General features: G+C 43.7%; 1 protein-coding gene across 3 annotated transcripts; it reads left to right on the forward strand.

Moving 5' to 3' along the window:
- Window positions 1–22,986, forward strand: TUBB6 (tubulin beta 6 class V). 3 transcript variants are annotated; one of them, XM_073550996.1, is made up of 4 exons: window positions 1–155; window positions 8,345–8,453; window positions 20,728–20,838; window positions 21,641–22,986. In XM_073550996.1, exons 1-4 carry the CDS (start codon window positions 99–101, stop codon window positions 22,702–22,704), a joined length of 1,341 nt encoding a protein of 446 aa, XP_073407097.1. In that variant the 5' UTR covers window positions 1–98; the 3' UTR covers window positions 22,705–22,986. The 3 variants fall into 3 exon arrangements, with proteins under 3 accessions (XP_073407097.1, XP_073407098.1, XP_073407099.1); XM_073550997.1 differs by lacking the exon at window positions 1–155 and adding an exon at window positions 196–339; XM_073550998.1 differs by lacking the exons at window positions 1–155; window positions 8,345–8,453 and adding an exon at window positions 16,338–16,366.
- Window positions 22,987–27,523: the final 4,537 nt, after the last annotated feature.

The following is a 27,523-nucleotide window of genomic DNA, read 5'->3' on the forward strand; positions in this document are numbered from 1 at the left end:
CCCAAGTAGGCAGTCTCCAGGCAGTGTGAGTGTGCAGGCTGCAGGCACAGAGGCTCAGTCATTCACAGCACAGCAGAGTAACGGGAGCGACACCGACCATGAGGGAGATCGTACACATCCAGGCCGGCCAGTGCGGCAACCAGATCGGCACCAAGGTAATCACTACTGATCCAGCTGTCGTCTGACCGTGTAGGTTCAAGCGGAAGGTGAAAGCATCCATGGGACAAGTCACAGTCAGAATAGTCTCCTCTGCCGATCAGATCGTTCAATTCATATCGTACAAGTGGCCCTCCATTGTCTGCAGTGATGAATGGGCGCACAGTCAGCGCCTCTTATGAGGTACAGAGAACTTTTCCGCTGGTCTGGGTGTGTCTGACAGCACAAACTCCATTTTACAGCCTAAAAAGTGGGTTTCCCTTTCCTGATGCAGAATGATGGAAATGAGCTTTGTCCTAACTGGGAGCAGACAGTGTGTGAATCAGCGGATGCCTGTGTGTCACTGTATGAGATACATCACTGGATGATGGGAGTAGGAATAGAAGTAGTATGTTACACTGTATGAGATACATCACTGGATGATGGGAGTAGGAATAGAAGTAGTATGTTACACTGTATGAGATACATCACTGGATGATGGGAGTAGGAATAGAAGTAATATGTGTCACTGTATGAGATACATCACTGGATGATGGGAGTAGGAATAGAAGTAATATGTTACACTGTATGAGATACATCACTGGATGATGGGAGTAGGAATAGAAGTAATATGTTACACTGTATGAGATACATCACTGGATGATGGGAGTAGGAATAGAAGTAGTATGTTACACTGTATGAGATACATCACTGGATGATGGGAGTAGGAATAGAAGTAGTATGTTACACTGTATGAGATACATCACTGGATGATGGGAGTAGGAATAGAAGTAATATGTGTCACTGTATGAGATACATCACTGGATGATGGGAGTAGGAATAGAAGTAATATGTTACACTGTATGAGATACATCACTGGATGATGGGAGTAGGAATAGAAGTAGTATGTTACACTGTATGAGATACATCACTGGATGATGGGAGTAGGAATAGAAGTAGTATGTTACACTGTATGAGATACATCACTGGATGATGGGAGTAGGAATAGAAGTAATATGTGTCACTGTATGAGATACATCACTGGATGATGGGAGTAGGAATAGAAGTAGTATGTTACACTGTATGAGATACATCACTGGATGATGGGAGTAGGAATAGAAGTAATATGTTACACTGTATGAGATACATCACTGGATGATGGGAGTAGGAATAGAAGTAATATGTTACACTGTATGAGATACATCACTGGATGATGGGAGTAGGAATAGAAGTAATATGTTACACTGTATGAGATACATCACTGGATGATGGGAGTAGGAATAGAAGTAATATGTTACACTGTATGAGATACATCACTGGATGATGGGAGTAGGAATAGAAGTAATATGTTACACTGTATGAGATACATCACTGGATGATGGGAGTAGGATTAGAAGTAGTATGTTACACTGTATGAGATACATCACTGGATGATGGGAGTAGGAATAGAAGTAATATGTTACACTGTATGAGATACATCACTGGATGATGGGAGTAGGAATAGAAGTAATATGTTACACTGTATGAGATACATCACTGGATGATGGGAGTAGGAATAGAAGTAGTATGTTACACTGTATGAGATACATCACTGGATGATGGGAGTAGGAATAAGTATGTCAGTCTGTAACATGTATCTTTTCTGGGTCAGACCTTTGCCTCCATCTGACCAGTTGTAGGTGTTGCTCTGCTTTTGGTAACTTTGGTAAAATATGTAAAGAAGAGATTTATTGTGTGTTTCTCTGCTATAAGCCCCTTTGGTTCCTAGTTGCCTTACAGGGGTATCTAGGTGGGAACAGCAGGAAATGTTCCTAAATCTCCCATGGAGAATAATGGAGAAGGTCTACACGTGCGGTCTCTACTCTTTCTCTACAGATTGGGGGGAGTAGCCTCCATTCTAAGGAGCAGTGAGGGTATTAGCTGCCAGAATCAAATATTTATGGCATATCTCGCATGAAGTGCTCAGCTATCTCCGACAGTCCCATAGACAATGAATGGCGCAGGGGTATCTGTGCTTGACCACCCGCAATCCAAACAGGGGACACTTTATTTTCATGATCGGTCGCAGTCCCAGGTTTGGGTCCCTCAGACATTTACCCTTGAAATAGCAGATGTGTCAATTAAGGGTAGGCCCCTTTGTAAAGCAGGCGACCATCCACTGGCGATTTGTGCCCTGCCCTGGGTGTAACTAAGAGAGGGGCAGAACATGGGCACAGGGGATAAGGGTCCTTGTCTCCCATTACACGGGTCTCATTTCTCAGACACTTGTGGCTTTGCCTTGTGTTACTTCTCTTTTGTAGAAGTTGCTCAGATTTAGAATAGTGCAGAGACTACAGAAATACTTCAGGGCAATGACCAAGTGTGATATGCCAGATAAGGGGAAGCAGAAGTTGGGGGTCATGTGAGGGTGGCTGCAGGGGATATGCTGACATATGCAATCTGATGCATAAAAAAACCCTATAGATATAAGCAGCACAGGTTACTAGTGTAGACCTCCAGCTGTGGGTGAAGCTCGCAGGGGCGTCAGGCAAGGGGGGTTGTTTCAGGCAAATGGCTCTCTCATCTTCTTGGAATTCTGAGAAGCCCCCACAATCTCCCTCTCCGCCGCAGGGAGGGTCCTGGGTGCCTCTGTAATGCCAGGAATGCTGCCAGCTGCTGTGCACCCACATCACACTATCTGCCATGTCACAGCCATCACATGTGTTGTGGTGCTAGATATCACATTCATATAATGAGTAAGACAAGTCATAGAGTACTGGAGGGTAACAGGGCTTTATATGGGTTACATTCTATTATTAATTGGATTAAAAGCTTCTTAGTCATTTTATATAGTGTGATATTATAGAGTGTATTATTATTTTTATATACTATGATATTATATAGTGGCATATTATATACTGTGATATTTTATACTATCATATTATATAGTGTATTATAGTATACTATCATATTATATAGTGTGATATTATATAATGTGATATTATGTAGTGCAATATTACATAATGTGATATTATATACTATCATATTATATAGTGTGATATAGAGTGTATTATTATTATATACTATGATATTATATAGTGGGATATTATATAAAGTGATATATACTGTGATATTATATACTATCATATTATATCGTGTGATATTATATAGTGTATTATTGTATACTATCATATTATATAGTGTGATATTATATAGTGCGATATTACATAATGTGATATTATATACTATCATATTATATAGTGTGATATTATATAGTGTATTATTGTATACTATCATATTATATAGTGTGATATTATATAATGTGATATTATATACTATCATATTATATAGTGTGATATTATATAATACGATATATAGTGCGATATATACTATCATATAGTGTGATATAGTGTGATATTGTTTACTATCATATATAGTGTGATATTATATACTAGAATGTATAGTGTGATATTATATAATGTGATATTATAGACTGTGTAATTATATACGATCTTATATAGTGTGATATTATGCACTATATTATATAGTGTGATATTATATACTATCACATTACATCCTTCCATATTATATACTGTGATATTATATAGTGTGATATTATATACTGTCTTTTGCAGGGGTGGACACAAATATAAGAGGTCCACTGTGCAAGCACAGTATATAGGCCCTTTTCAACCATTATTCGCCAGGTTATGTGTCTGTGACACAGGTTGCTTGCAGCTTTGGTGGTAGATGTGGCCCCCTTACACCTCTAGGCCTCTGTGCGGATGTGGTTGCACCAATGTTATGTCTGTCCCTGATCTTTTGACCTAATGTAAGATATGTAAAAAAAAATGTTTAGAACTTTCATGTCGCCAACGATGATAAGTCAAACTACAGTTAGCTGCCGTCACTATGTCCTGAGTTACATTACTACACTTGGTAATATCCTATATCCTTTACACATTAGGACTGAAGATTAGGTTAGTTACTCATGGATTATCCAGCAGTTGAGCAATGGATTATGGCTGGGCTCCTATACTATTAAGCTTCCCACTGGAAATCATGAATGGCAGTCACGCCCTGATGATATTAGGCCAATAGACCCATGTGACTGTATGAGTATTATTATACATTTTTATAGCTCCACTTATTCCATGGCGCTTTACATGTGAAAGTGGCAAATATAGACAAGTACAATAAACACAAGCAAAACAGGCACACACATAAGTACAGAAGGAGAGAGGACCCTGCCCGCGAGGGCTCACAGTCTACAGGGGATGGGTGAGGATACACTAGAAGAGGGTGGAGTTGGCCATGCGGCGATTCAGCAGGCTGAGGATCACTGCAGGTTGTAGGCTTGTCGGAACAGGTGGGTCTTCAGATTTGTTTTGAAGGTTTCCGTGGTAGGCGAAAACCTGATGTGTTGGGGTAGAGAATTCCAGAATATGGGGGAAGCACGGGAGAAGTCTTGTATGCGGTTGTGGGAAGAAGAGATAAGAGGAGAGTAGAGAAGGAGATCCTGAGAGGATCGAAGGTTGCATGTAGGTAAGTACCGGGAGACCATGTCACAGATATATGGAGGAGACACGTTGTGGATGGCTTTGTATGCCATAGTTAGGGTTTTGAACTGGAGCCTCTGGACAATAGGAAGCCAGTGAAGGGCTTGGCATAGAGGAGAGGCTGGGGAATAATGGGGAGACATGTGGATTATTTGGGCAGCAGAGTGTAGGATGGATGGGAGTGGTGCAAGAGTGCTAGAGAGGAGGCCAGAGAGTAGGAGGTTGCAATAGTCAAGGCGGGAAATGATGAGGGCGTGCATTAGCGTTTTGTGGTGCCTTGGTCAAGGAATGTATGGATCCGGGAAATATTTTTGAGTTGAAGTTGGCAGGAGGAGGCAAGGGCTTGGATATGTGTCTTGAAAGAGAGGGCAGAGTCGAGGATCACCCCAAGGCACCGAGCATGCGGGATCGGGGAAAGTGAGCAGCCATTGACATTGATGGATAGATTTGGTGGAGGGGTAAAGTGAGGTGGGGGAAAGATGATGAATTATGTTTTGTCCATGTTCAGTTTTAGAAAGCGAGGAGAAAAGAAACCTGAAATAACAGACAGATGGGGCGAGGTGAGGAGGTGGTGTGGGAGAGGGAGACACTGAATGTCCGGCTGTTAGGTATAACGAGATCCAGGATAGGGCCAAGTCTGTGATGCCAAGGGATGAGAGAATCTGTAACAGGAGGGAATGGTCCACAGTGTCAAAGGCAGAAGACAGGTCCAGGAGGAGGAGGACAGAGTAGTGTCGCTTACTCTTGGCAGTTAGTAGGTCTTTGGTGACTTTAGTTAGGGCAGTTTCAGTTGAGTGATGCGGTCGGAAGCCAGATTGTAACCGGTCAAAGAGGGAGCAAGAAGAGAGGTGGGAGGACAGTTCAAGATGGACGTGTTGTTCCACTAGTTTTGAGGCATAAGGGAGAAGTGATATTAGGCGATTGCTAGACACAGAGGGAGGGTTATTCTGGAAATGGTGTTGTATGATATCTGTAGTTGTCAGATGTCAGTCACACATCATAGAATCATAGAATCATAGAATCGTAGAGTTGGAAGGGACCTCCTGGGCCATCTGGTCCAACCCCCTGCTCAAAGCAGGATTCGCTAAATCATCCCAGTTAGATGTCTGTCCAGCCTCTGTTTGAAGACTTCCATTGAAGGAGAACTCACTACTTCTCGTGGCAGCCTGTTCCACTCATTGATCACTCTAACTGTCAAAAAGTTTTTTCTAATATCTAATCTGTGTCTCCTCCCATTCAGCTTCATCCCATTGCTTCTAGTCTTTCCTTGTGCAAATGAGAATAAAGTTGATCCTTCTACAATGTGACAGCCCTTTAGATATTTGTAGGCAGCTATTAAGTCTCCTCTCAGTCTTCTCTTTTGCAAACTAAACATTCCCAAATCCTGCAACCTTTCCTCATAAGACAGGGTTTGCAGACCGGTCACCATTCTGGTCGCTCTTTTCTGAACTTGCTCCAGTTTGTTGATGTCTTTTTTAAAATGTGGTGCCCAAAATTGGACACAATATTCCAGATGAGGTCTGACCAAAGAGGAGTAGAGGGAAATAATTACTTCACGTGATCTAGACTGTAGGCTTCTGTTAATACATCCTAGAATTGCATTTGCCTTTTTTGCTGCTGCATCACACTGTTGACTCATATTCAGTCTGTGATCTATTAGTATACCCAAGTCTTTTTCACATGTGCTGTCACTTAGCCCTATTCCTCCCATTCTATATATGCTTTTTTCATTTTTATTGCCCAGATGTAGTACTTTGCATTTCTCCCTGTTAAAAACCATTCTGTTAGTTGCTGCCCACTTCTCCAGTTTATTTAAATCTTTTTGAATCCTCTCTCTCTCTTCTCTAGTATTAGCTATCCCTCCTAGCTTTGTGTCATCAGCAAATTTAATCAGTTTACCCTCAATTCCTTCATCTAAATCGTTGATAAAGATGTTGAACAATACAGGGCCCAGGACAGAGCCCTGTGGTACCCCACTTGAGACATTCTTCCAACTGGATGTGCAGCCATTTACGACCACTCTTTGGGTCCGATCACTAAGCCAGTTATGAATCCACCTAACAGTTGCCTTGTCCATTCCATACTTAGTCATTTTTTCAATAAGGATTGTATGAGAGACTTTGTCAAATGCTTTGCTGAAGTCAAGATATACTATATCTACAGCATTTCCTTGATCCACCCAATCAGTAATACCATCATAGAAGGAAATTAAATTAGTCTGACATGACTTATTAGTTACAAACCCATGCTGACTCTGTTTAATCACTTCATTCTTATCCAGGTATTGACATACATGTTGTTTAATAATTTGTTCAAAGATCTTTCCTGGTATAGAAGTCAGACTCACCGGCCTATAGTTGCCTGGGTCCACCTTCTTCCCCTTTTTGAAGATAGGAACAACATTTGCTCTTCTCCAGTCTTCTGGCACTTCTCCTGTTCTCCAAGAATTTTCAAAGATTATGGAGAGGGGTTCAAAAATTTCTTCTGCTATCTCCTAAAGACTCATTATTCATCCTCTTGGTTCTAGAATATGGTTACTGGCCAGGAAATTTGCTGTGGGCAGAAAAATGCCTTCCTCCCCAATTATAACATTATCTCAGATATAACTAGTTTGTATCCTGTAACCTTTTGTGACTTTTTTTTTATTAGCCTGTTTATTTGTAGCATTTGGAAAACTTTCATTGTAATCCAATAAGATCACTGCTGATCGGTACAGAACAGGAGAATAAGGGTCTGTGCACACATTGTGGATTCTGATGCGGAACCACAGTGGATTTGGCCCTGCAGATCCGCAGCAGATTCTCATGCAGTGTACAGTACCATTTTATCCAATGCAAATCAAAAACCGCTGTGCACATGCTGCGGAAAATTCATCGTGGAGACGCAGCGATTTATTTTCCGCAGCATGTCAATTCTTTGTACGGATTCTGCAGCGTTTTTACACCTATTCCATTATAGGAATCCGCAGGAGAAATCAGCAGAAAATCCGCAATGAATCCGCAGGTAAAACGCGGTCATTTTACCTGCGGATTCTGTAGATTCCGCGCGGAAGAATCCGCACAGGAATCCGCAACGTGTGCACATACCCTTAATCTAATCTTATATTTAGTGAACAGTGCAAGAATTCAGGATGTTTTTGTAGATAATTTTATGGAAAATTAGAAGAACTTACATGAATAAGCATAAAAAAAAGATCTAAACTATTGGCGTTTTGATTCCTTTTAAGCGTAGTGATCAGGGGTAGTAAAGTTACATTTAATTTTGGAAGCATAGGCGTGTCACTGTCAACAGCTGGGATGGAGGAAATGTTGTTTGATTCCTGTGTCTTAGGCCACGTTCACACATTCAGTATTCTGTCGGTATTTTACATCCGTATTTGTGCACGTGTTTCTATTAGACTTTTCCTCTGATTGTTTTATATCAGTATTTATAAGCTAAAAATCAGGAGTGGAACACTGATCAAATACTGAACTTGGCTGAAACTTAGCACAGCATTAGCTACTTCGATTTATCTCTTATGTGTTGTCATTTTTGTATTTGTTTATTAGGATAATATTTAAACAACTGATGATATCATTGTAATGATTGGGATACTTGTTATACTTGTTGTTTGCTTTTATTCTAACATGGATTCTTCGCTTCTTTCTCTTCTTTTTGTTCTTCTTTCCAAGTTTTGGGAGGTGATCAGTGACGAGCATGGCATCGATCCAGCAGGAGGCTATGTCGGTGATTCAGCCCTACAGCTTGAGAGGATTAACGTGTACTACAATGAATCATCCTGTGAGTGTATCAGAGACAGTGGCAGGAATAGTCCGGATGTAGGCTGGGCCCACACAGCCCCTATGACCTTCTATATGCCCCAGAAGTGGCCATTTACCACTAAACATCACACTGGATAGTAAGAGAACACACACACTACGTCCTGCCATGTAGATCTCGTCAGCTGCCAGCAGAATTTCATTATGTGACACATGATCAGACATATTTCCCAACCAGTGGAACAGATTTTTAGTGAGTGGAAGGTCCATGCAGAAGAATAACTACTGAGGTCTCTCCAGTTTTCTATAAACCCAGCCAAATATTTGCCATGTATTACACTAATATTGACAGAAACCAATGATTTTTTTCCATTTTTGCACTCAATGTGTATAGGGCAGCCTGACTGTCCTGAGGGACAAATGGTAGTGATGATGAGACAGTGCTGTAATGATGGACGGACGCCAAATATGGGATGACCCCTTTTCTCATACCAAATCCAAATGAATGAAGGTGGTGTTAGTATCCAATAATGATTGCTTAGCTTCAATACGTCATCACAAATATAGGAACAGCAAGATGAAGGCCCAGATCTATACTAGGGGTTGAAATGTTGTTCCTGTTTCCTTAATTATAATGACATGGGAAAGCAAGACGATCATTATTGGATGCTGAAGCCACTTCTCTTACTTGGACTGTGCCTGATAGTCTCCGGCCAAGATGTCTGAGAGTAGCTTATTCCTCAGTCCTAATCCTTACACATACTGTACACGTCATCTGAGCAAATGTTCTTGTCGGAGGCCAGCTAGCTCATGTGTATGGCTAGCTTTATGCTGCACGTATACATTGCCCAACTTATCCTGATGTACTAAGAGCACGGACAGGTGCTAGTTTGGGAATTTTTTGTGCTTCAGAATGGACTTTCTTACATTTGCGTTATTCCTTTTAAAGGGAATCTATCTGTCTGATTTACTGCCCAAAACTATTTATATAGGCGTATAGGTCTTTCAGAGACTAGTCCAGCAATACCCTTACATGGCCAGTCCATTCTTCTGTTACAGAGAAATCAGGATTTGAATTGATATGCAAATGAAGCTGTAGATCTGAAGCCTCAGTCACTCCAGCTCTATTCTCTGCTCAAGGCCACCCCCTCCTGCTTGACTGAAGGATTCTTTGCCTGAAGTCACAAAACTTAAAGGCTGTCAGTCAAGAAGGAGGAGGTGGCACTGGCGGAGAACAGAGCTGGAGTGACAGAGGCTGTAGCTCTTCAACATTTGCATATCAATACAACAACTGATTTGTCAGTAACAGAGGGATGGACTGACCATGTGAAGTTATTTCTAGACAACAAACACTGCAATAATTTCCAGCCTTAAAGGTTATCCAGCAATTTGGAAATAACACTCACTACCTGGTTCTTCCAAACCTCCAATAAAATCCAATTGTAATTTCTTGGAATTAAAGTTCACAAACATCAGTGTTAAAAAATATAATTCTCCCATACACTTACATATGATAGCCTTATAGTGTTTGCATGAAAACAACTGAATATCTGATCAAGTGTTAGTTACATTGCATAGTAAAAAATGATCAGACTTCTGAATAAAAGAAAGCCCCCAACTCTTCCTCTTAAATAATGTAGATAACAATAGGAGCCATGGCTCTAGAGAATTGATGTGATGATTGCCGATAATCGCAATATTCTAATTTACCCATTTCACACTTGCATTGGTCTAGGCAGGTGAGATGTTTGGGTGGGGTTTCCAAGAGCTGAGCCACTTTAGCGGCTCAGGGGCCCAAGAGATAAGGGGGCCACATCTACCTCCAGAGCAGGTGGAATTGTGCACTATGATGAGATATGGGACTACATATGGCCCATACATTGTCTTGCACAGGGGTCCTCTGCTGTCTGTGGCAGCCAATGGGACTGTGAGTCACCCATGGTATTCTCACCGAATAGTGGCTCCACGGCTCCAATCTTTCCAGCCTTATGGTCATAGCTAAATACTTGAATCACTATAGAAGTGCGTACATGCCACCAAACAACTTTCATATTTTAGTTTTTTTGACCAATGAAAATTGGACTCAAGGAGGCAAGTGTGATACTTTCCACTTGAAGTATTGGGTGAATGCAGAGGTCATATTATGCACAGACAGCTACTGCTGTCATAAAATAGTTGTATGTCATAGCCTGAGAGGTGAAAGCCCGGACGTCTCTGTAACCAACCTCAGCCTTACAAGAACAGGGATCTACTCTTCTGACAAAATCCCAGAACTGCTGTGTGCTCACAGGCCGATAACATTACATATATTGCAGATTCTCCATATCTACAGTCTGTACACTGTCCTCGGATATGCAGAGCTTCTTCACGCAGCATCCATCATTCCTGCCGAGCATAATGTGGCTAAGAAAGCTGTTTACACATGGAATAACGTTCATTCAGGCTGCGAGCTGCAATAATTCCTTTATAGGATGAATTTTCAAAAAAATGCTCCGACTCTTGTACTTGTCTCCAAGTGAATAGAGTTCCACTCAGCAATATTTAGGTTGGCTGCTGTCCCGCTGGCCCAGCACTGAGCTCTGCTGTCTTGGCACATTCTCCTCTCTCATCTGCTCTATGTGGAGCACTCGGTTCTCTGAATTCAGCAGCTACACAGTTCTGACCTGTGCATTTACACACCTCATACATGTTGGGAAATTCACCCCAATTATTATAATACAATTCCGGTTTATTAAAAAATAATGCAATAAAGAACCAGAAGTGACATTACTGCTAATAATAATGCAATGAAGCTTTGCCAATGTTGCAATGGTGCTAGAGGTGCTTGTATAACATAGATAAGCTGGCCTTATATGTTAGATAGCTGTCAGGCGATCCCTGGAGTGTGCACATTCTATAGGAAGAGGGGTGTGAGTCCTGGGCAGATACCTCTGGTATCCTAATATGTTTCTAAATTTACTAACAATTTTAAGACACAAATTAAACTTTATTGAAAAGATTAAAAACTAAGATAATAAAACTTCATTATAACTCAGAAAAAGTAATTAACTAACGTTGACTTCGGTGTTCCTGAAGCTTCTATTCATGAATGTTCTATTATCATAGAATCATAGAGTGGTAGAGTTGGAAGGGGCCTCCAGGGTTATCGTGTCCAGCCCCCTGCTCAATGGAGGATTCACTAAACCATCCCAGACAGATGTCTGTCCAGCCTCTGTTTGAAGACCATGATCTAGAGTCGTTGAAAACGTCCGGCCAATTACCTCTTATCCATTCCCACTCCCCATTCTGGGCAGTCCAACAGTTTATGACTCTCCTAAACTACTTGTGAATTCTTACTGAACAACAGCGGAAACATCATTTCACTGCCGCTTCTTGTTATGTTCACATCAAAGCTCTGTTTCTCCAGCTGGCTACCAGTGTCAGCCAGTTGGGTCAGCATGCTGAATGTAAATTGCTTTCAATAACAAATCAATATTATTTCTCACGAGTAGGTCGTTGCCAAAAGATGTGGGACCCATGGGTCAATACCAAAAGATGTGAGACCCATAGGTCGTTGCCCAAAGACTCGGGACCCATCGGTCGTTGCCCAAAGACCCGGGACCCATAGGTCGTTGCCTACTGTGTATAATTCGTAATCTGGTGCTGATTGTAAGAAGAGTTGGGACACCACCCGTTCACCACCGTTTACTAGTTCTATGAAACTCTGGGCAGCATCATGAATTTGTAACTATTATCTGAAGTATAGTAGCACAGACATAATGAGTATCATAATCGAAATGTAAATGACAAATGCTTGGATAACTGCAGCATTTATCACTTACAGTCAGGGGCAGTTATAAGGCTCTTAAAGGGGGATTTCAAAATATAGCGAACTTGTTATCTTCCCCCTACTAATTATATCTGCTTTACCAGCTTATCATGCATACATCACACATTTTTTCATACAGTGTTTTAATATCCCTGGGAGTCTAGAGTGTCTTAATATGTTTTCATAAAGGGCTAATATTGATATAAAAAGTCCAGGATGGATATGGGTTAATAATAATAATAATAATAATAATAATGTATAATTTAGTTTTATATAGTTTAGGATGGATACCATGGATGGTTCAGACTAGAGTATGCCATTACATCTATTATTTAAAGGGTTGGCCCGAACACAAATGAATTGTCATCCAAAATGCCTAATTATTTAATGCCATAATCTAATCTGTTATCTAATATACTTTAATTAAAAATTCCCTATAGTTCCCTCACTACACTATCTAACTGCTATTCTTCTTTTTACAACTTCCTATTTGATGACACCTTGTTTGAGAATTGCCATTACACGCTCGGATACTCAAACAAAGTGTCATCAGGGGGCAGAGGCAGTGTTGCTCGTTTCAGCGTCAGGGCTAGTCACTGCTCTGTCACTGTGCGATATGCACACTGACAGTGCGCTCTGTCGCCAGCTCAGATCAGTAGTAACAAGTCGTCAACAGAGCACGTTGTCAGAATAACCACGTGCAGAGACCAGTGCCGCCTCCGCAAGTGACGTCACTGGGTCCTTCCATGTCGGGTATTCTTACAACACATACTGACAGTTTTTATTTAGGGCTAATTTTTATGGTCTTTTCTAATGGGGCATGGCTCACAGGATTCTCTGGGGACCTGTCTTTAGGCTGCTCTGCATTATTACTCTGTGAGCCACACTCAATTGTTAACACCCAAAATTAGCAGTGAATATAAAGGTTCATATCTCTGGAACCGTATGGCAGATTAAAAAATAAATAAAAAAATACTGAAATACACTGCTCAAAAAAATAAAGGGAACACTTAAACAACAGAATATAAATCCAAGTAATTCAAGCTTCTGTGAAATCAAACTATCCACTTAGGAAGCAACACTGATTGACAATCAATTTCACATGCTGTTGTGCAAATGGAATAGACAACAGATGAAAATTATTGGCAATTATTAAGACACACTCAATAAAGGAGTGGTTCTGCAGGTGGGGACTACAGACCACATCTCAGTACCAATGCTTTCTGGCTGATGTTTTGGTCACTTTTGAATGTTGGTTGTGCTTTCACACTCATGGTAGCATGAGACGGACTCTACAACCCACACAAATGGCTCAGGCAGTGCAGCTCTTCCAGGATGGCACATCAATGCGAGCTGTGGCAAGGTTTGCTATGTCTGTCAGTGTAGTGTCAAGAGGCTGGAGGTGCTATCAGGAGACAGGCCAGTATACCGGGAGATGTGGAGGGGGCCGTAGGCGGGCAACAACCCAGCAGCAGGACCGCTACCTCTGCCTTTGAGCCCTGCAAAATGACCTCCAGCAGGCCAGAAATGTGCATGTGTCTGCACAAACGGTTAGAAACCAACTCCATGAGGATGGTCGAAGGGCCCAACGTCCACAGATGGGGGTTGTGCTCACAGCCCAACACCATGCAGGACACTTGGCATTTGCCACAAAACACCAGGATTGGCAAATTCGCCACTGGCGCCCTGTGCTCTTCACAGATGAAAGCAGGTTCACCCTGAGCACATGTGACAGACGTGACAGAGTCTGGAGACACCGTGGAGAGCGATCTGCTGCCTGCAACATCCTTCAGCATGACCAATTTGGCAGTGGGTCAGTAATGGTGTGTTGTGGCATTTCTTTGGAGGGCCGCAGAGCCCTCCATGTGCTCGCCAAAGGTAGCCTGACTGCCATTAGGTACCGAGATGAGATCCTCAGACCCCTTCTGAGACCATATGTGTGACGAGCGTCAGCCTACGCTGAGTCGTTTTTCTTTGAATGAGTGGACCCTCTGGGCCGTGGCACCCACCCACCTAGGGCGAGCTGACCTAGTGAGGAACCACCCCCTATACAGGGAGTGTCAGGGACAAGACCAAGGGGGTGAGCCACCACGGCTGCTGGACCAGATGGCCGGCTCAGGAAGCAAGACGAGACAAGGCATTAGTTCAAGTAAACTTCATTCAGGAACACTTCAGGGTACAACAGGTGCAAAGGTGAACACACAAAGAACACAAAGCAAGATGCGTGCAAGGACACGCCGAGGTCCAAGGCATGAGGAACTCTTCAAGGTAAAACAGGTGCAAAACGTGAACACACAGAATCCATATAACAAGGTGCGTGCCAGGGCACGCCAAAGTCCAAGGCAGGGTGCGAGGAGTCGGACTCCGGAAGGCTGGCAAGGGCTGACAGGGTCCAGGCATCAGAGTGTAGATATCTGGCTCCAGACCTCCGGCAGTAGTCAGCTGGCTTCAGGAATCCGGCAGACAAACTAGGAGACAAAACAGGGTGCGTGCAAGGAGACATGCCAGGATCAGATTCATAGAACGGAGACCTGCGCATGCCGAGGGGCATGCCAGGGACGGGTACAAGGACGGAGGCCTGCGCATGCGAGGGCACGCCAGGGAGGAGCATAAGGACGGTGGCCTGCGCGTGCGAGGGCACGCCAGGGACGGGTTCAATTGCATCGGAATCCGGGGTGCTGGCATCGACCGACAGGGTCCAGGAATCAGGCTACGGACATCAGCTCCGGATATCAGGCCGCAGTCATCTAGGTCCAGACCTCTGGCAGCAGTCGGCAGGTTACGTAATCAGGCAGGCAAACTAGGGTTCAGAGCAGAGCAAAGAGAGCAAAAGACTTTGTGCAAGAGTAGCATGAAAAGGCACAGTGCGAGAACCAGCGTGCGTGCAAGGGAGCACGGAGACCACAGCTGGGGGCACCGGCAGGTGGTACCGACGATGGCATAAGCAGGCGGGCACGACTAGAGGCGGCACCGCTGCGGCCATGCAGCCGGAAACCACTATAGCACTGGACGGGGCACGGCTGAGGCACACAGGCGAGCACGGCTAGAGGTGGCACGGCTGAGGCACACCAGGCAGGCACAGGCGACCAGGCACGTGCACGGAGCCACAAGGCAGGGCTAGGCAAAGGTACAGGACAGAGACGCGTGCGAGACAGCACGACAAAGCCTAGTACGAAAAGTGCAAGGGCGCACAAGCAACAGAGACAAGACATAGGATATGAGGCAGAGTCCTGCGCATGCAGAGAGCATGCCAGGGGCAAGGTACAAGACGAGACCTGCACGTGTAGAGACACGCCAGGGACAGTGACAGAGACTAGCAGTGGAGCGTAGGCCGAAGCCCAGAGCCGGGCCAAGGGAGAGCCTTGGGTCTAGACAGGGTACAGAGCGAAGCCTACACGTGTAGGAGATACGCCAGGGACAGACACAGAGCGAGACCTGCACGTGCAGAGACACGCCAGGGACAGAGCAAAACATAACAAGGAAACATAGCAAGGACAAACAGCACAGAGGACAACACGAGACAAAGCACAAGACAAGAGATATACGAGCACGGAGCATGTGCAGAGACGCACAACAGAGCAGAGTGCAAGGGCACAGAATAGAGGGAGCGCCCCCGCAGACCAAGCAGCCATGCAGGGAAGCAACACAATACTCAGGCCCTGAGCATAGGAAGGGGTGGTCTGATATAGGGCATAGCACCACCACTTCCGGGTCAGGACCAGGGAAGAGCTTCCAGTTCAGTCCTCTAGGATCACAGAGCGCGGTCACATGATCAGGGCGTCAGACCTGCAGAGACGATTGCAGAACCAGACAGTGCAGGATCCTAGGAAAGGTCACATGATCAGGGTTTCAGACATGCAGAGCCGATTGCAGAACCAGACAGTGCAGGATCCTAGGAAAGGTCACGTGATCAGGGTTTCAGACATGCAGAAACGATTACAGAACCAGACAGTGCAGGATCCTAGGAAAGGTCACATGAACAGGGTTTCTAGACATGCAGAGACGAATGCAGAACCAGCCTATGCTGGAACATAGGAAGGACACATGATCAGGGATTCTAGACATGACGAGATGATCACAGAAGGCAGAGCAGAAACGCAGGCATCCTGCAGCTCAACAGACCTGAGGTGAGTGTGCACATTGCTCTAGGGAACATGCAGGATAGCAGACATGAGATGCGCGTGCACACCGCTCCAGGGGTTCTTGAGGAAAAACAGACATGGCGGACATGACAGACATGGCGAGCATGACAAGATGCTGGTGCGGTTGGCCCTGGGTTCTTCCTAATGCAGGACAATGCCAGACCTTATGTGGCTGGAGTGTGTCAGGAGTTCCTGCAAGATGAAGACATTGAAGCTATGGACTAGCCCGCCTGTTTCCCAGACCTGAATCCGATTGAGCACATTTGGGACATCATGTCTCGCTTCATCCACCAATGTCACGTTGCACCACAGACTGTCCAGGAGTTGGAGGATGCTTTAGTCCAGGTCTGGGAGGAGATCCCTCATGAGACCATCTGCCGCCTCATCAGGGGCATGCCCAGGCGTTGTACAGTAGGGAGGTCATACAGGCACATGGAGGCCACACACAATACTAAGCCTCATTTTGACTTGTTTTAAGGACATTACATTCCACTTTAATTTTGTGTGTGACTCCAAATCCAGGCCTCCATTGGTTAATAAATTTGATTTCCATTGATGATTTTTGTGTGATTTTGTTGTCAGCACATTCATCTTTGTACAGAACAAAGTATTCAATGAGAATATTTCATTCATTCAGATCTAGGATTTGTTATTTGAGATTTCCCTTTATTTTTTTGAGCAGTGTACTTAGGGGAAGATGGGTTAAAACAAGAACAAAGACTGTCTGCCTTTGACCTGATGAGAGCTCCCCCTAGTGGCGACAAAAAGATCTCCATTTAACTCTATATTCCCCTAAATTCTTAGGGTACAGAGTACTAATAAACTTTGGCCATGAGTCCCCACAGACATTGTCTTCCATGGCTCTTAGTTTGTAGCATTATATTTATTATTGAGAAAAGAGGCATATTAAAAATATAGATTTAGAGAATGCTTTACATGGGAAGACAATGTATCTTACAATGATGAGATATCAGAATATTACATTGACAATACTGAGGATTAATGCTTCTGGACGGCTTTCCACCTTATGCTTACATTAGGTTGTAGATACCACACAAGTAGCCTCGTTCTGTAACATCAGAGCAGTCTAGTATTTACCAGAAACCGGTAATATATAAAAGCAATTTCACAGCATTTCTCTGATCACACATAGTAAAAACATTTATATACACGGTAGACAGTACTTTTATCTGTGCAATATTTCATACATGTAAATGGTGCCAGCCTAAGATATACAATTTTGTCTACATTACTGACCTGTGAGTAAAACAGATCTGTTTAGATGTGGTGGACGGGGAATGCTGGTATGCTTAAAATGTCAGACTCAAGACTAAAAATGGACCTGTTTTTACTATCCCGGAGGCAGGCAGTGTGCTATATAGCACACACTGTACGTCATCACAATGACCTGACAATACATAAAGTCTAGCAGCCTTTGTAATGGGGATGTCAGATAAAAGCGCTTGTAAAACAATATTTTATTTGGAATAGAAACCTGGAAATAGCAAATATGCTCACAAGAGACAATATATAGAGGCTCCCGCTTCTGGGGTGTAAAGTGACGTTATGGTGCGCTTACACTACACGATCATGGTAATTAAACAACTGCCAACGGATGGTCATTTAATAGCTGGTTTAGACAGTACACAGAACGATCAGCAGCAGATCATTCTGTACACACTAGCACTGTTCTCGGCAGGCGGCAGATCAGAACAATGTGCTGCTGAGAACAAGGTTTTTTTAAGCAATCTTAAAAATAATTTCTTCCATAGAACTAGCACTTTACTATTTAGTTGGGCGATTGGCAACCTGGTCACAATGAATGATTATCAGGAAACCAGTGTTAATAGCTCATTCATGATAACTGGCCAGTGTAAACGCAACTTTAGTGTAACAAACCCATTCATTTGAAGCGCATTTCCATTTGATGACCATTGATTGGCCATACATTTGCTGATCAACAGTGTTTTATAGTCTGTTAAGAAAGACAGACCGGACTTCCGATGGGCACAGAACAATCATTAATAAATCATTCTAAGGGTCTTGTTACATTTAGCGATGCTCCAGTGATCCGACAACGATACTACCTGGTCAGGATCGCTGGTGCATCGCTACATGGTCACTAGTGAGCTGCCACACAGGCAGATCTCACCAGTGGCCCAGCAGCGATAAGCGATCCGTCGGCTGTCGCTCTTACCTGTCACACCGCAGCGATGATGACGACTTCCACCTGCGTCCATGCATCGCTAGTCGGCGCCAGCTGGACGCCAAGGAGGAAAAAATGGCCCAGGACATTCGAGCGCGATCAGCGATATCCAGCGGAGGGGCTGGTCGCAGGTACGTGTCACACAAAACGAGATCGCTAGCGATTTCACTGTTGGGTCACAAAATCGGTGACGCTTTAATGATATCACTAGCGATCTCGCTATGGGCAAAAGGCCCTTTAGAGCATCAGTGTTCTCGGCAGCTCAAGTTCTCTTTACACAGGGCAATGTACTGCTGATAACAATGATTTTTATGATGCTTAAAACTAATTTCACCCAATAGGTGAACGATCAGTCAACAGCCAGTGTAATCACCTAGTGTAAATGAACTCTTAAAGGGGTTATCCAGGGTTATATTAATTTTTTACTTTGTGGCCTAAGAAATAACAGTCAGATAGTTGCTAACTATCTGCCTGTTCTGTCACGTGGTGATCTCTGGCAGCACAGAGCGGTCACTGACACAGATTCTGCGGATTCTTCTGACGTCGTGTTGACACAGCAGTGGATTTTCTTCCACTCTGCTCTGTTGATGGGGCATGACTGCCGATGTTATGCTGATTAACAGCCGCCTCCCTGCTGCCTAACTGTAGGCTATCAATCAGCATGACATTGGTAGTCACGCCACGTCAATAGAGCAGTCCGAATGAAGAAGAGCTGCTCTTGGATGTTGAGCAGTTGAATTGCTGGCAAAGAGTAATCAATGACCACTCTGAGCTGATGCTGGATAAAACAGGTTAGTTTTTTGGCTCATAATAAACAAAATAATTTAGACCTGGGCAACCACTTTAAGGTATATTTACACTGCCAGATTATTGTGAACCCAAGAACGTGCGTTTATGATAATCTTGTAGTCAAAACAAGCTTTTTGATCACTCGACAAATGATCAAAATGCTCATCTATCAGGTCAAATGATCTTTTGTGCTGCACAAAAGATCATTGTTCTCGGCAGCGCATCGGCCTGTGTAAACAGTACTTACGCTGCTGAGAGCAATGGCAGCCTATGGGCCGTGATACAGCTAATACAAATTGTTCAGTGCACATATGAAGCTAGTTGGCCTAGGTAAAGAGGCCATTAAACATCTGCCGATCAGGAAACAGGCAGCCACTTAGTGCCGTAGGTCATGCAGTGCCCTAGGTCGGAGGAGGTAGTTTAGTGCCCTAGTTCAGCAGTCATTCAGTGTCCCAAGTCGGCTTTTATATAGTGCCCTAGGTTGGTGGTTATTTAGTGTCTTTGGTCGGCAGTCATATAGTGCTGTAGGTCAGCGGTCATTTAGTGCCCTAGGTCATCCAGTGTAAACAGAACCTTAGAAATTAACTCAATTAAGGACTTGTCCCATATTTCCTACACCAATGGAGCATAAGCATAATACAGCATAAGAGTAAAGGAAAAATTTGAGGAAAAAAGTTTATCATAAAGACAGCAGATGTCCGCTGGTTTTCCTGTCTCAATGGAACAATAGGTATTATATGTAAGTACATAGACGCCATATGCTGAAGTAGGCAGACATGTATTAGGTCTAATAGGGAATTGAACTGATGCCAATGTAAAGACGTTTTCTGGTTGTCTTTAAATGAAGCATGAAATATTGAAAAGTTGTGGCAAAAATACTTGATCTTTTAATTCTTTGCCATTTCCAAGATCTCTGTTTGCCGTCAGTGGATGGGAACATTCTTGCTCCAAACTAAGAAGTAGATACGATTTTACCCATTATAGACAATCTGTGAGCTGTGAACACATCAGGCGCCATACAAATTTCTTATCGATCATGGTGTTACAGAATTTTCTTGCTGATTTTATTGCAGAAACTCTGCGTATTTATTGTCCATTTAGTGCATTACAAAGAGTGGCATCCATGGTAAAAGAAAAGCCTGCAGCAATAATTGCCATTCCTGCCACCTTTCTCTGCGGATTATTTCTGGAGCATTAAGACTGGTGTTTCGGAACTGCAATAATATCCTGACCCACAACATGATGCTAATGTGAACAGAGGCTAAAGATCTAAATGATATTAATAAAGGAAATGCCAAAGTGATAATATTAAGAATTGCAACCTAATTGTGTTCTCTTATTGTCCCAACAGCTCAGAAATATGTGCCAAGAGCAGTACTAGTTGACCTGGAACCAGGTACCATGGATAGCGTTAGGTCTGGCCCATTTGGACAACTTTTTAGACCCGATAATTTTATTTTTGGTAAGTATTTGTTATTTAAAGGGTAGCTATACTTTCAAGTAACTTTTTTAGAAGAAGCGGTCTTGCTTGTATACATGAGGAATAACATTATATCTGGCCATTATATGCATCCTGCCGTTTCACCATTTTTCCCTCTGCAGGTGCTTTTTATATTTTGCAATTGTCTCTGAGCTGGTGGGAGGAGACAAGCTGCTATGAAGCCTGCTATACATTGCCCAACACATAGAAGAAAATTCCTGCATTTTATTCCTTTGTTAGCGCACAGAGAGAAGCATGGAATACATTATTCTGCAGTACACTATAGTTGGGAGTCCAGATTTGGGGTGAGGTAAAAGACTTGCTAGACAGCTCAGCACAATCTCTCTGTGCCTCAATATGCTTGTTTCATCACTCAGCTTCTCACTCCTCAGCCCTTCCCTCTCCCTTACAGTATGAGATGAAATCTGATACCTCACAGTACTGGCAGTCTAATTCAGAGAGGAGCCATTTGATTTTTTTTTTTTTTTTTTAAGTGGAGGGTGAGTTAAGGAGGCAGGGTTGGGGGAAAATTGCTCATAAATGGAGAAAGATACAGAATCTATTGACTTCTGCGAAGTTTGTAGAAAGAACAGTTTCCATTTAATTTTAAAATCTGCAATACTTAAGTTCTTATGATTCATCCATTAACCGCCATTCATAAAAATTTGATGTATGATTATGTATGATGTGGCTTTATGTGATTAGGCTGATCAAAGCAAAATTTACTTTGCTCTTCTCCATGTCATCGGGAGTTCTTTTCTAAAACACTATGCGTTGATTACAGGACAAACTGGAGCAGGGAATAACTGGGCCAAAGGACATTATACAGAAGGTGCAGAGCTTATGGATTCGGTCCTGGATATTGTCAGAAAGGAATGTGAACATTGTGACTGTCTGCAAGGATTTCAGCTGACGCATTCTCTTGGAGGAGGAACGGGCTCTGGCATGGGCACACTACTCATAAGCAAGATAAGGGAAGAATATCCAGACAGAATAATGAATACATTCAGTGTCATGCCCTCACCCAAAGTTTCAGACACAGTTGTGGAACCATATAATGCCACCTTGTCTGTCCACCAACTGGTTGAAAACACAGATGAAACATACTGTATTGACAATGAAGCCTTGTATGACATTTGCTTCCGTACGCTGAAGCTAACTACACCCACATATGGTGATCTGAATCATCTAGTGTCCGCCACAATGAGTGGAGTAACTACTTCATTACGTTTCCCAGGTCAGCTCAATGCAGATCTTCGAAAGCTAGCTGTGAACATGGTCCCATTCCCACGTCTTCATTTCTTCATGCCTGGATTTGCACCACTAACTGCTAGAGGAAGCCAACAATATCGAGCACTCACTGTGCCGGAACTTACCCAGCAGATGTTTGATGCCAAGAACATGATGGCAGCTTGTGATCCACGGCATGGTCGATATCTAACTGTAGCTACAGTCTTCAGAGGGCCAATGTCCATGAAGGAGGTGGATGAGCAGATGCTTGCAGTCCAAAACAAAAACAGCAGTTACTTCGTAGAATGGATTCCCAACAATGTCAAGGTGGCCGTGTGTGACATTGCACCTAGAGGCCTCAAAATGGCTTCCACATTTATTGGGAACAGCACAGCAATTCAAGAATTATTTAAGAGAATCTCAGAACAGTTTTCTGCCATGTTTAGAAGGAAGGCTTTCCTACATTGGTTCACTGGGGAAGGGATGGATGAAATGGAATTCACAGAGGCTGAGAGCAACATGAATGACCTAGTCTCAGAGTATCAACAGTATCAGGAAGCTACCGCCAATGATGGAGAGGAAGCATTTGAAGAAGATGAGGAAGAAATTCATGAATAAATCTAAAAAAAAAAAAACTAAAAAAAAATAATCAGTTTTTTGGTGATTTTATTGAATCCAGCAATAAATATGTCTAGTTGCCATGTATTGTGAAGGCGAGTGCAGAGAGCCACTCATTTGAATGGACAAGGTCGTACAATCAGGCAAATGACAGGATAAGATTTGGTAATGTGCTTTAATGGTCTCAAAAAAGAGACTGCATAGGTTTCCTGTTTCCGCCTTTTAATACAAAGTCTTGTACTTTGAAAAAGTGATCTGGTTTAATAAAAATAATCCCAGCAATTCAGGTGTGAATTCTGATTTAAATCCACATTAAGAAGCTTAAATGACTCCGGTCAACCATGGAAACAAGTTTGCATTTTTTTTTTATTGTCTACACATTAAATATGCTGCTTTGATTTACCAACTTGGCACAAATCAATCTTACAAATAAACATATGAAATATTGCAACATAATAATTTGCAGAGAAATATGCTTCCATAATCACTTACAGTATGAGCAAATACTTCTTCCCCTGATCTCATCATTCACTCAATCCATCTTGCTTGAGACAAGACATATTGAAGTATTAGGTTACAAAGTCTTTTCACAGTGAGAGAACAGATGTAGAATAAAAAGTTAGGCTAGGTTCACATTTGCGTTCAGGAGGGCTGCGGATGGCTGCCTACTTCCTCCCTTAAGCTCCGCCTACTTCTGTATGCGTCCTGCATTTCACTGCGTACCTATCTTTAACATTGGATACGCAGGGACATGCGTTGTATGCGGCTGCGTCCGCATGCAGCGATTTCATGTGTGCGGCGACCGCACGGAAACACAAAATTTAGCATTTTCGTGCGGTCGCCGCACATGTCAAATCGCCACATGCGGACGCATCCGCATACAACGCATGTCCCTGCGTACCCAATGTTCAAGATAGGTATGCAGGGAAATGCCAGACGCATACTGAAGTAGGCAGAGCTTCAGGGAGGAAGAACGGAGAAAGTAGGCAGCCATCCGCAGCCCTCCTGAATGCAAATGTGAACCTAGCCTTACTGCATCTTTTTAGTATGTTCACTTATTGCAGAGCTGGAGTAACAGTTATATTGCTCAGTACTAGTACATAATGTCCTCCATGCTGTTGCTACTTTTGTCTGAGTGCCAATTCAGAAAGGAACAATTATCCCTTTGCCTCTCTGCTATGCATGAGATACGATAGGAGCTAGCTTCAACCCACTAGCTCAGACAACTGAAAAGAGAGCGAGAGAGGGGTGAAAAATGATGGAAACAAGTCAAAGTCCAGAAATAGTGTAACTCCTCACATACACACAACTTTCTCCAAAAGTGACCTTGAAGGGCAGGTACACTTTACAGAGCAACTGAAGACTCTGAATCGATTCAATTGTTACCACATTCACAAACACATTTCTGTCATAATGAGACATCCCAAGAGCAAGAGGTTTGGTGTTTGGCTTTCTTATATCACAATGATTCTTGTCTTAATTGTGCTCCAACAAGAAGTAAAAAACCCACATTATTTTGAAACCGCATAATACATTCAAAATGCATAAAAAAAGAAACAAACAATAGAATACAACAGTACTGAGGAAGTTCTTAACTGCGTGTGGAGGCAAGCACGCCTCCTGCAGTAAAGTATAACTGCAGCTAAGTATTCAGAAGCTGCAGTTAATTCAACGGCAGGAGTCAGGACCCCACACTATGTATCTGTCTCTTTTGTATATGTCTGCTGAGTAAGCGCTTCTTATTACTTGGGTCTAGCTTTTCTATTAACCCATCTTACTCCACCATGTTTACATATGCCCTTACAGTGTTTGCTCCACTAATCCTCACTCTTCTTCGCTATCCCCAAACCCCAGCACCTTCTAACCAAATAATCATCTCCCCTTCCCTCTTTACTCCCCACCTGACCTCCTCTGCTGACCTGCTCCTTAATCTTAGAGGTCTCCAAATAAAACATAAAACAAGCCGGCCACTCTCCTCCCACCTGCTCTCCCTCTCTCTGCTTCTCCTCACTGCTGATGACATATCTCCCAATCCTAAACCCCCACAGCTCATACCTCCCATTAATTCCCCCTCCTACCACTCTCTAATATGAACTACCGCAATCTCTCCAACGTAAAACCCGTGCCCCTGACGCCCACCTCCTTGCTCCCACTCTCTGGAGCACTGGAATGCCCGCTCCATCTGCAATAAGCTTCATGTGATTCATGACCTCTTTCTCTCTCGCAATCTTGCCTTCTTTGGCCTCACAGAAACATGGCTGACACCCTCCAACACTGCCTCCCCTGCTGCACTGTGTTATGGCGGCCTCCACTTCACCAACACTCCTTGCCCCGGCAACAGGCATGGTGAAGTGGGTCTTCTCCTTTCTACTAACTGCACCTTTAACCCAATACCACCTCTACCCTTCTATTGAAGTCCACTCTGTCCACATCTACTCTCCCTCCAACCGCCAAGTGGCCATCATATAACGACGTCCGGGCCACTGCCTTTATTGATCAATTCTCTACCTGGTTTCTTCACTTTCTTTCCACTGACATTCCCACTATCATCATGGGTGACTTCAACATCCCTACGGATACCCTTTACTCAACAGCCTCCAAACTCCTGTGCTGTACTTCATCTTTTGGGCTTACTCAGTGGTCCTCCTCAGCCACCCACACAGACGGACATACAATAGATCTGATCTTCACCCGTCTCGGCTCTCTATCTAACTTCACAAGATCCCCTCTCCCTCTGACAACCATCTACTCACTTTCTCATCCCTGTCCTCCTCACCTGTCACCTATGTCCAGCAACATGCGCACCCCCACAGAAACCTTGCACACCTAGACACCCACACGCTCTCTGACTCTATTCTACCACTGACATCCATATCTTCACTCCACTACACAGACAGTGCCACTGCTTTCTACAATGCCACTCTTGCATCAACTATCGACACGGTCGCCCCTCTCGTTCATGGCAGCGTGCAACGTATCAATAGACAACCCTGGCACAATAACATCACTAAAAATCTCCGGCAAGTGTCCAGGATTACAGAGCGACTTTGGAAGAAAAAATTCGCAATATGATTTCACTGTACTCAAACAAGCAACAGTCGCTTTGAAATCTGCCCTCACCTGTGCTAAACAGGCCAATCTTCCCTATCCTACAATCCAAAACATTTATTCAAAACTTTTAACTCCCTCCTCCGCCCACCACTGCCCCCTCCAACCTCCCTCATCTCTGCTGAGGACTTTGCCACACACTTCAAAATTAAGATCGACCAAACAAGGCAAGTATTTATGCACCTGACCCCATTCCATCCCACCTCCTCCCCAACCTCACCACCACTCATCCCATCCCTAACTCATCTCTTCAACCCATCACTAACTTCTGGTACCTTCCCTTCTGCATTCAAACATGCCACACTGACTCCTATCCTTAAAAAAACAACCCTCGACCCAACCGCTATGTCCAGCTATCGCCGAATATCACTGCTCCCATTCGCTTCCAAACTCCTGGAGCAGCACGTCCACACAACTTTCCTCCCACCTCTCATCTAACTTGCTCTTTGACAATCTACAATCTGGCTTCTGTCCCCATCATTCCACTGAGACTGCCCTGACCAAAATTTCTAACGACCTACATACAGTCAAAGCTGACAGACAATACTCTATACTCCTCCTTGTAGACCAGTCCTCTGCTTTCCACAGTTGACCACTGCCTCCTACTGCAGATACTCTCTTCCTTTGGCATCAAAGACCTCGCCGTATCCTGGATCTTCTCATACCTTTCTAACTGCACATTCAGCGTCTCCCACTCTCACACTACCTCCTCATCCCACCCTCTCTCTTTTGGAGTCCCCCAAGGCTCTGTTCTAGGACCCCTACTCTTCTCAATCTATACACTTGGCCTGGGACAACTCAAAGTCCCATGGATTCTAGTACCACCTTAAGGCCGGGATCACACATGCGAGGAATTTGGCCAAGTCTCGCATGTTAATACCTGGCACTGCTGCCGGCACTCGGCTCGGAGCATGCGGCTCCATGTATTGTTATGCGGCCGCACTCTCCGCTTCTGATTGCCGGCGGCAGTGCCAGGTATTAACATGCGAGACTCGGCCGTATTCCTCACATGTGTGATCCCGGCCTTATGCTGATGACATTCAGATCTACCTCTCTGGCCAAGACGTCACCTCTCTGCTGTCCAGAATCCCGGAATGTCTATCAGCCATATCATCCTCCTCTCGATTCCTCAAACTCAATGTGGACAAATCTGAACTCATCATCTTTCCTCCATCTCACAAATCTTCATTACCTGATCTATCCATCACAATAAATGACATCAAACTTTCCGCCGTACCAGAAGTCCGCTGCCTCAGAGTAATCCTTGACTCTACCTTGTCCTTCAAACTGTACATCCAAGCTCTTTCCACCTCAAGAATATTTCCAGAATCTGTCCTTTCCTTAACCCTCAAACTACTAAAATGCTTGTGTATACATTAATCATCTCCTGCCTCGACTACTGCAACATCCTCCTCGGTGGCCTCCCTGCTAACACTCTCACACCTCTTCAGTCCATCCTTAACTCTGCTGCCCGACTAATTCATCTCTCTCCTCGCTACTCCTTTGCTTCTCCCCTCTGCAAATCTCTTCACTGGCTCCCATTCCCACAGTTTATCCAGTTAAAATTACTAATACTGACCTACAAAGCCATCCATAACCTGTCTCCTCCATATGTCTCTGAACTAATCTGATATCTCCCCTCACGTAATCTCTGGTCCTCCCAAGACCTCCTTCTCTCCTCCGCACTTATTCACTCCTCACCTAATCGCTT

Source organism: Dendrobates tinctorius, unplaced genomic scaffold (assembly GCF_039654945.1).
Source record: "Dendrobates tinctorius isolate UK_male_01 unplaced genomic scaffold, ASM3965494v1 ptg000171l, whole genome shotgun sequence".
Classification (NCBI taxonomy): domain Eukaryota; kingdom Metazoa; phylum Chordata; class Amphibia; order Anura; family Dendrobatidae; genus Dendrobates; species Dendrobates tinctorius.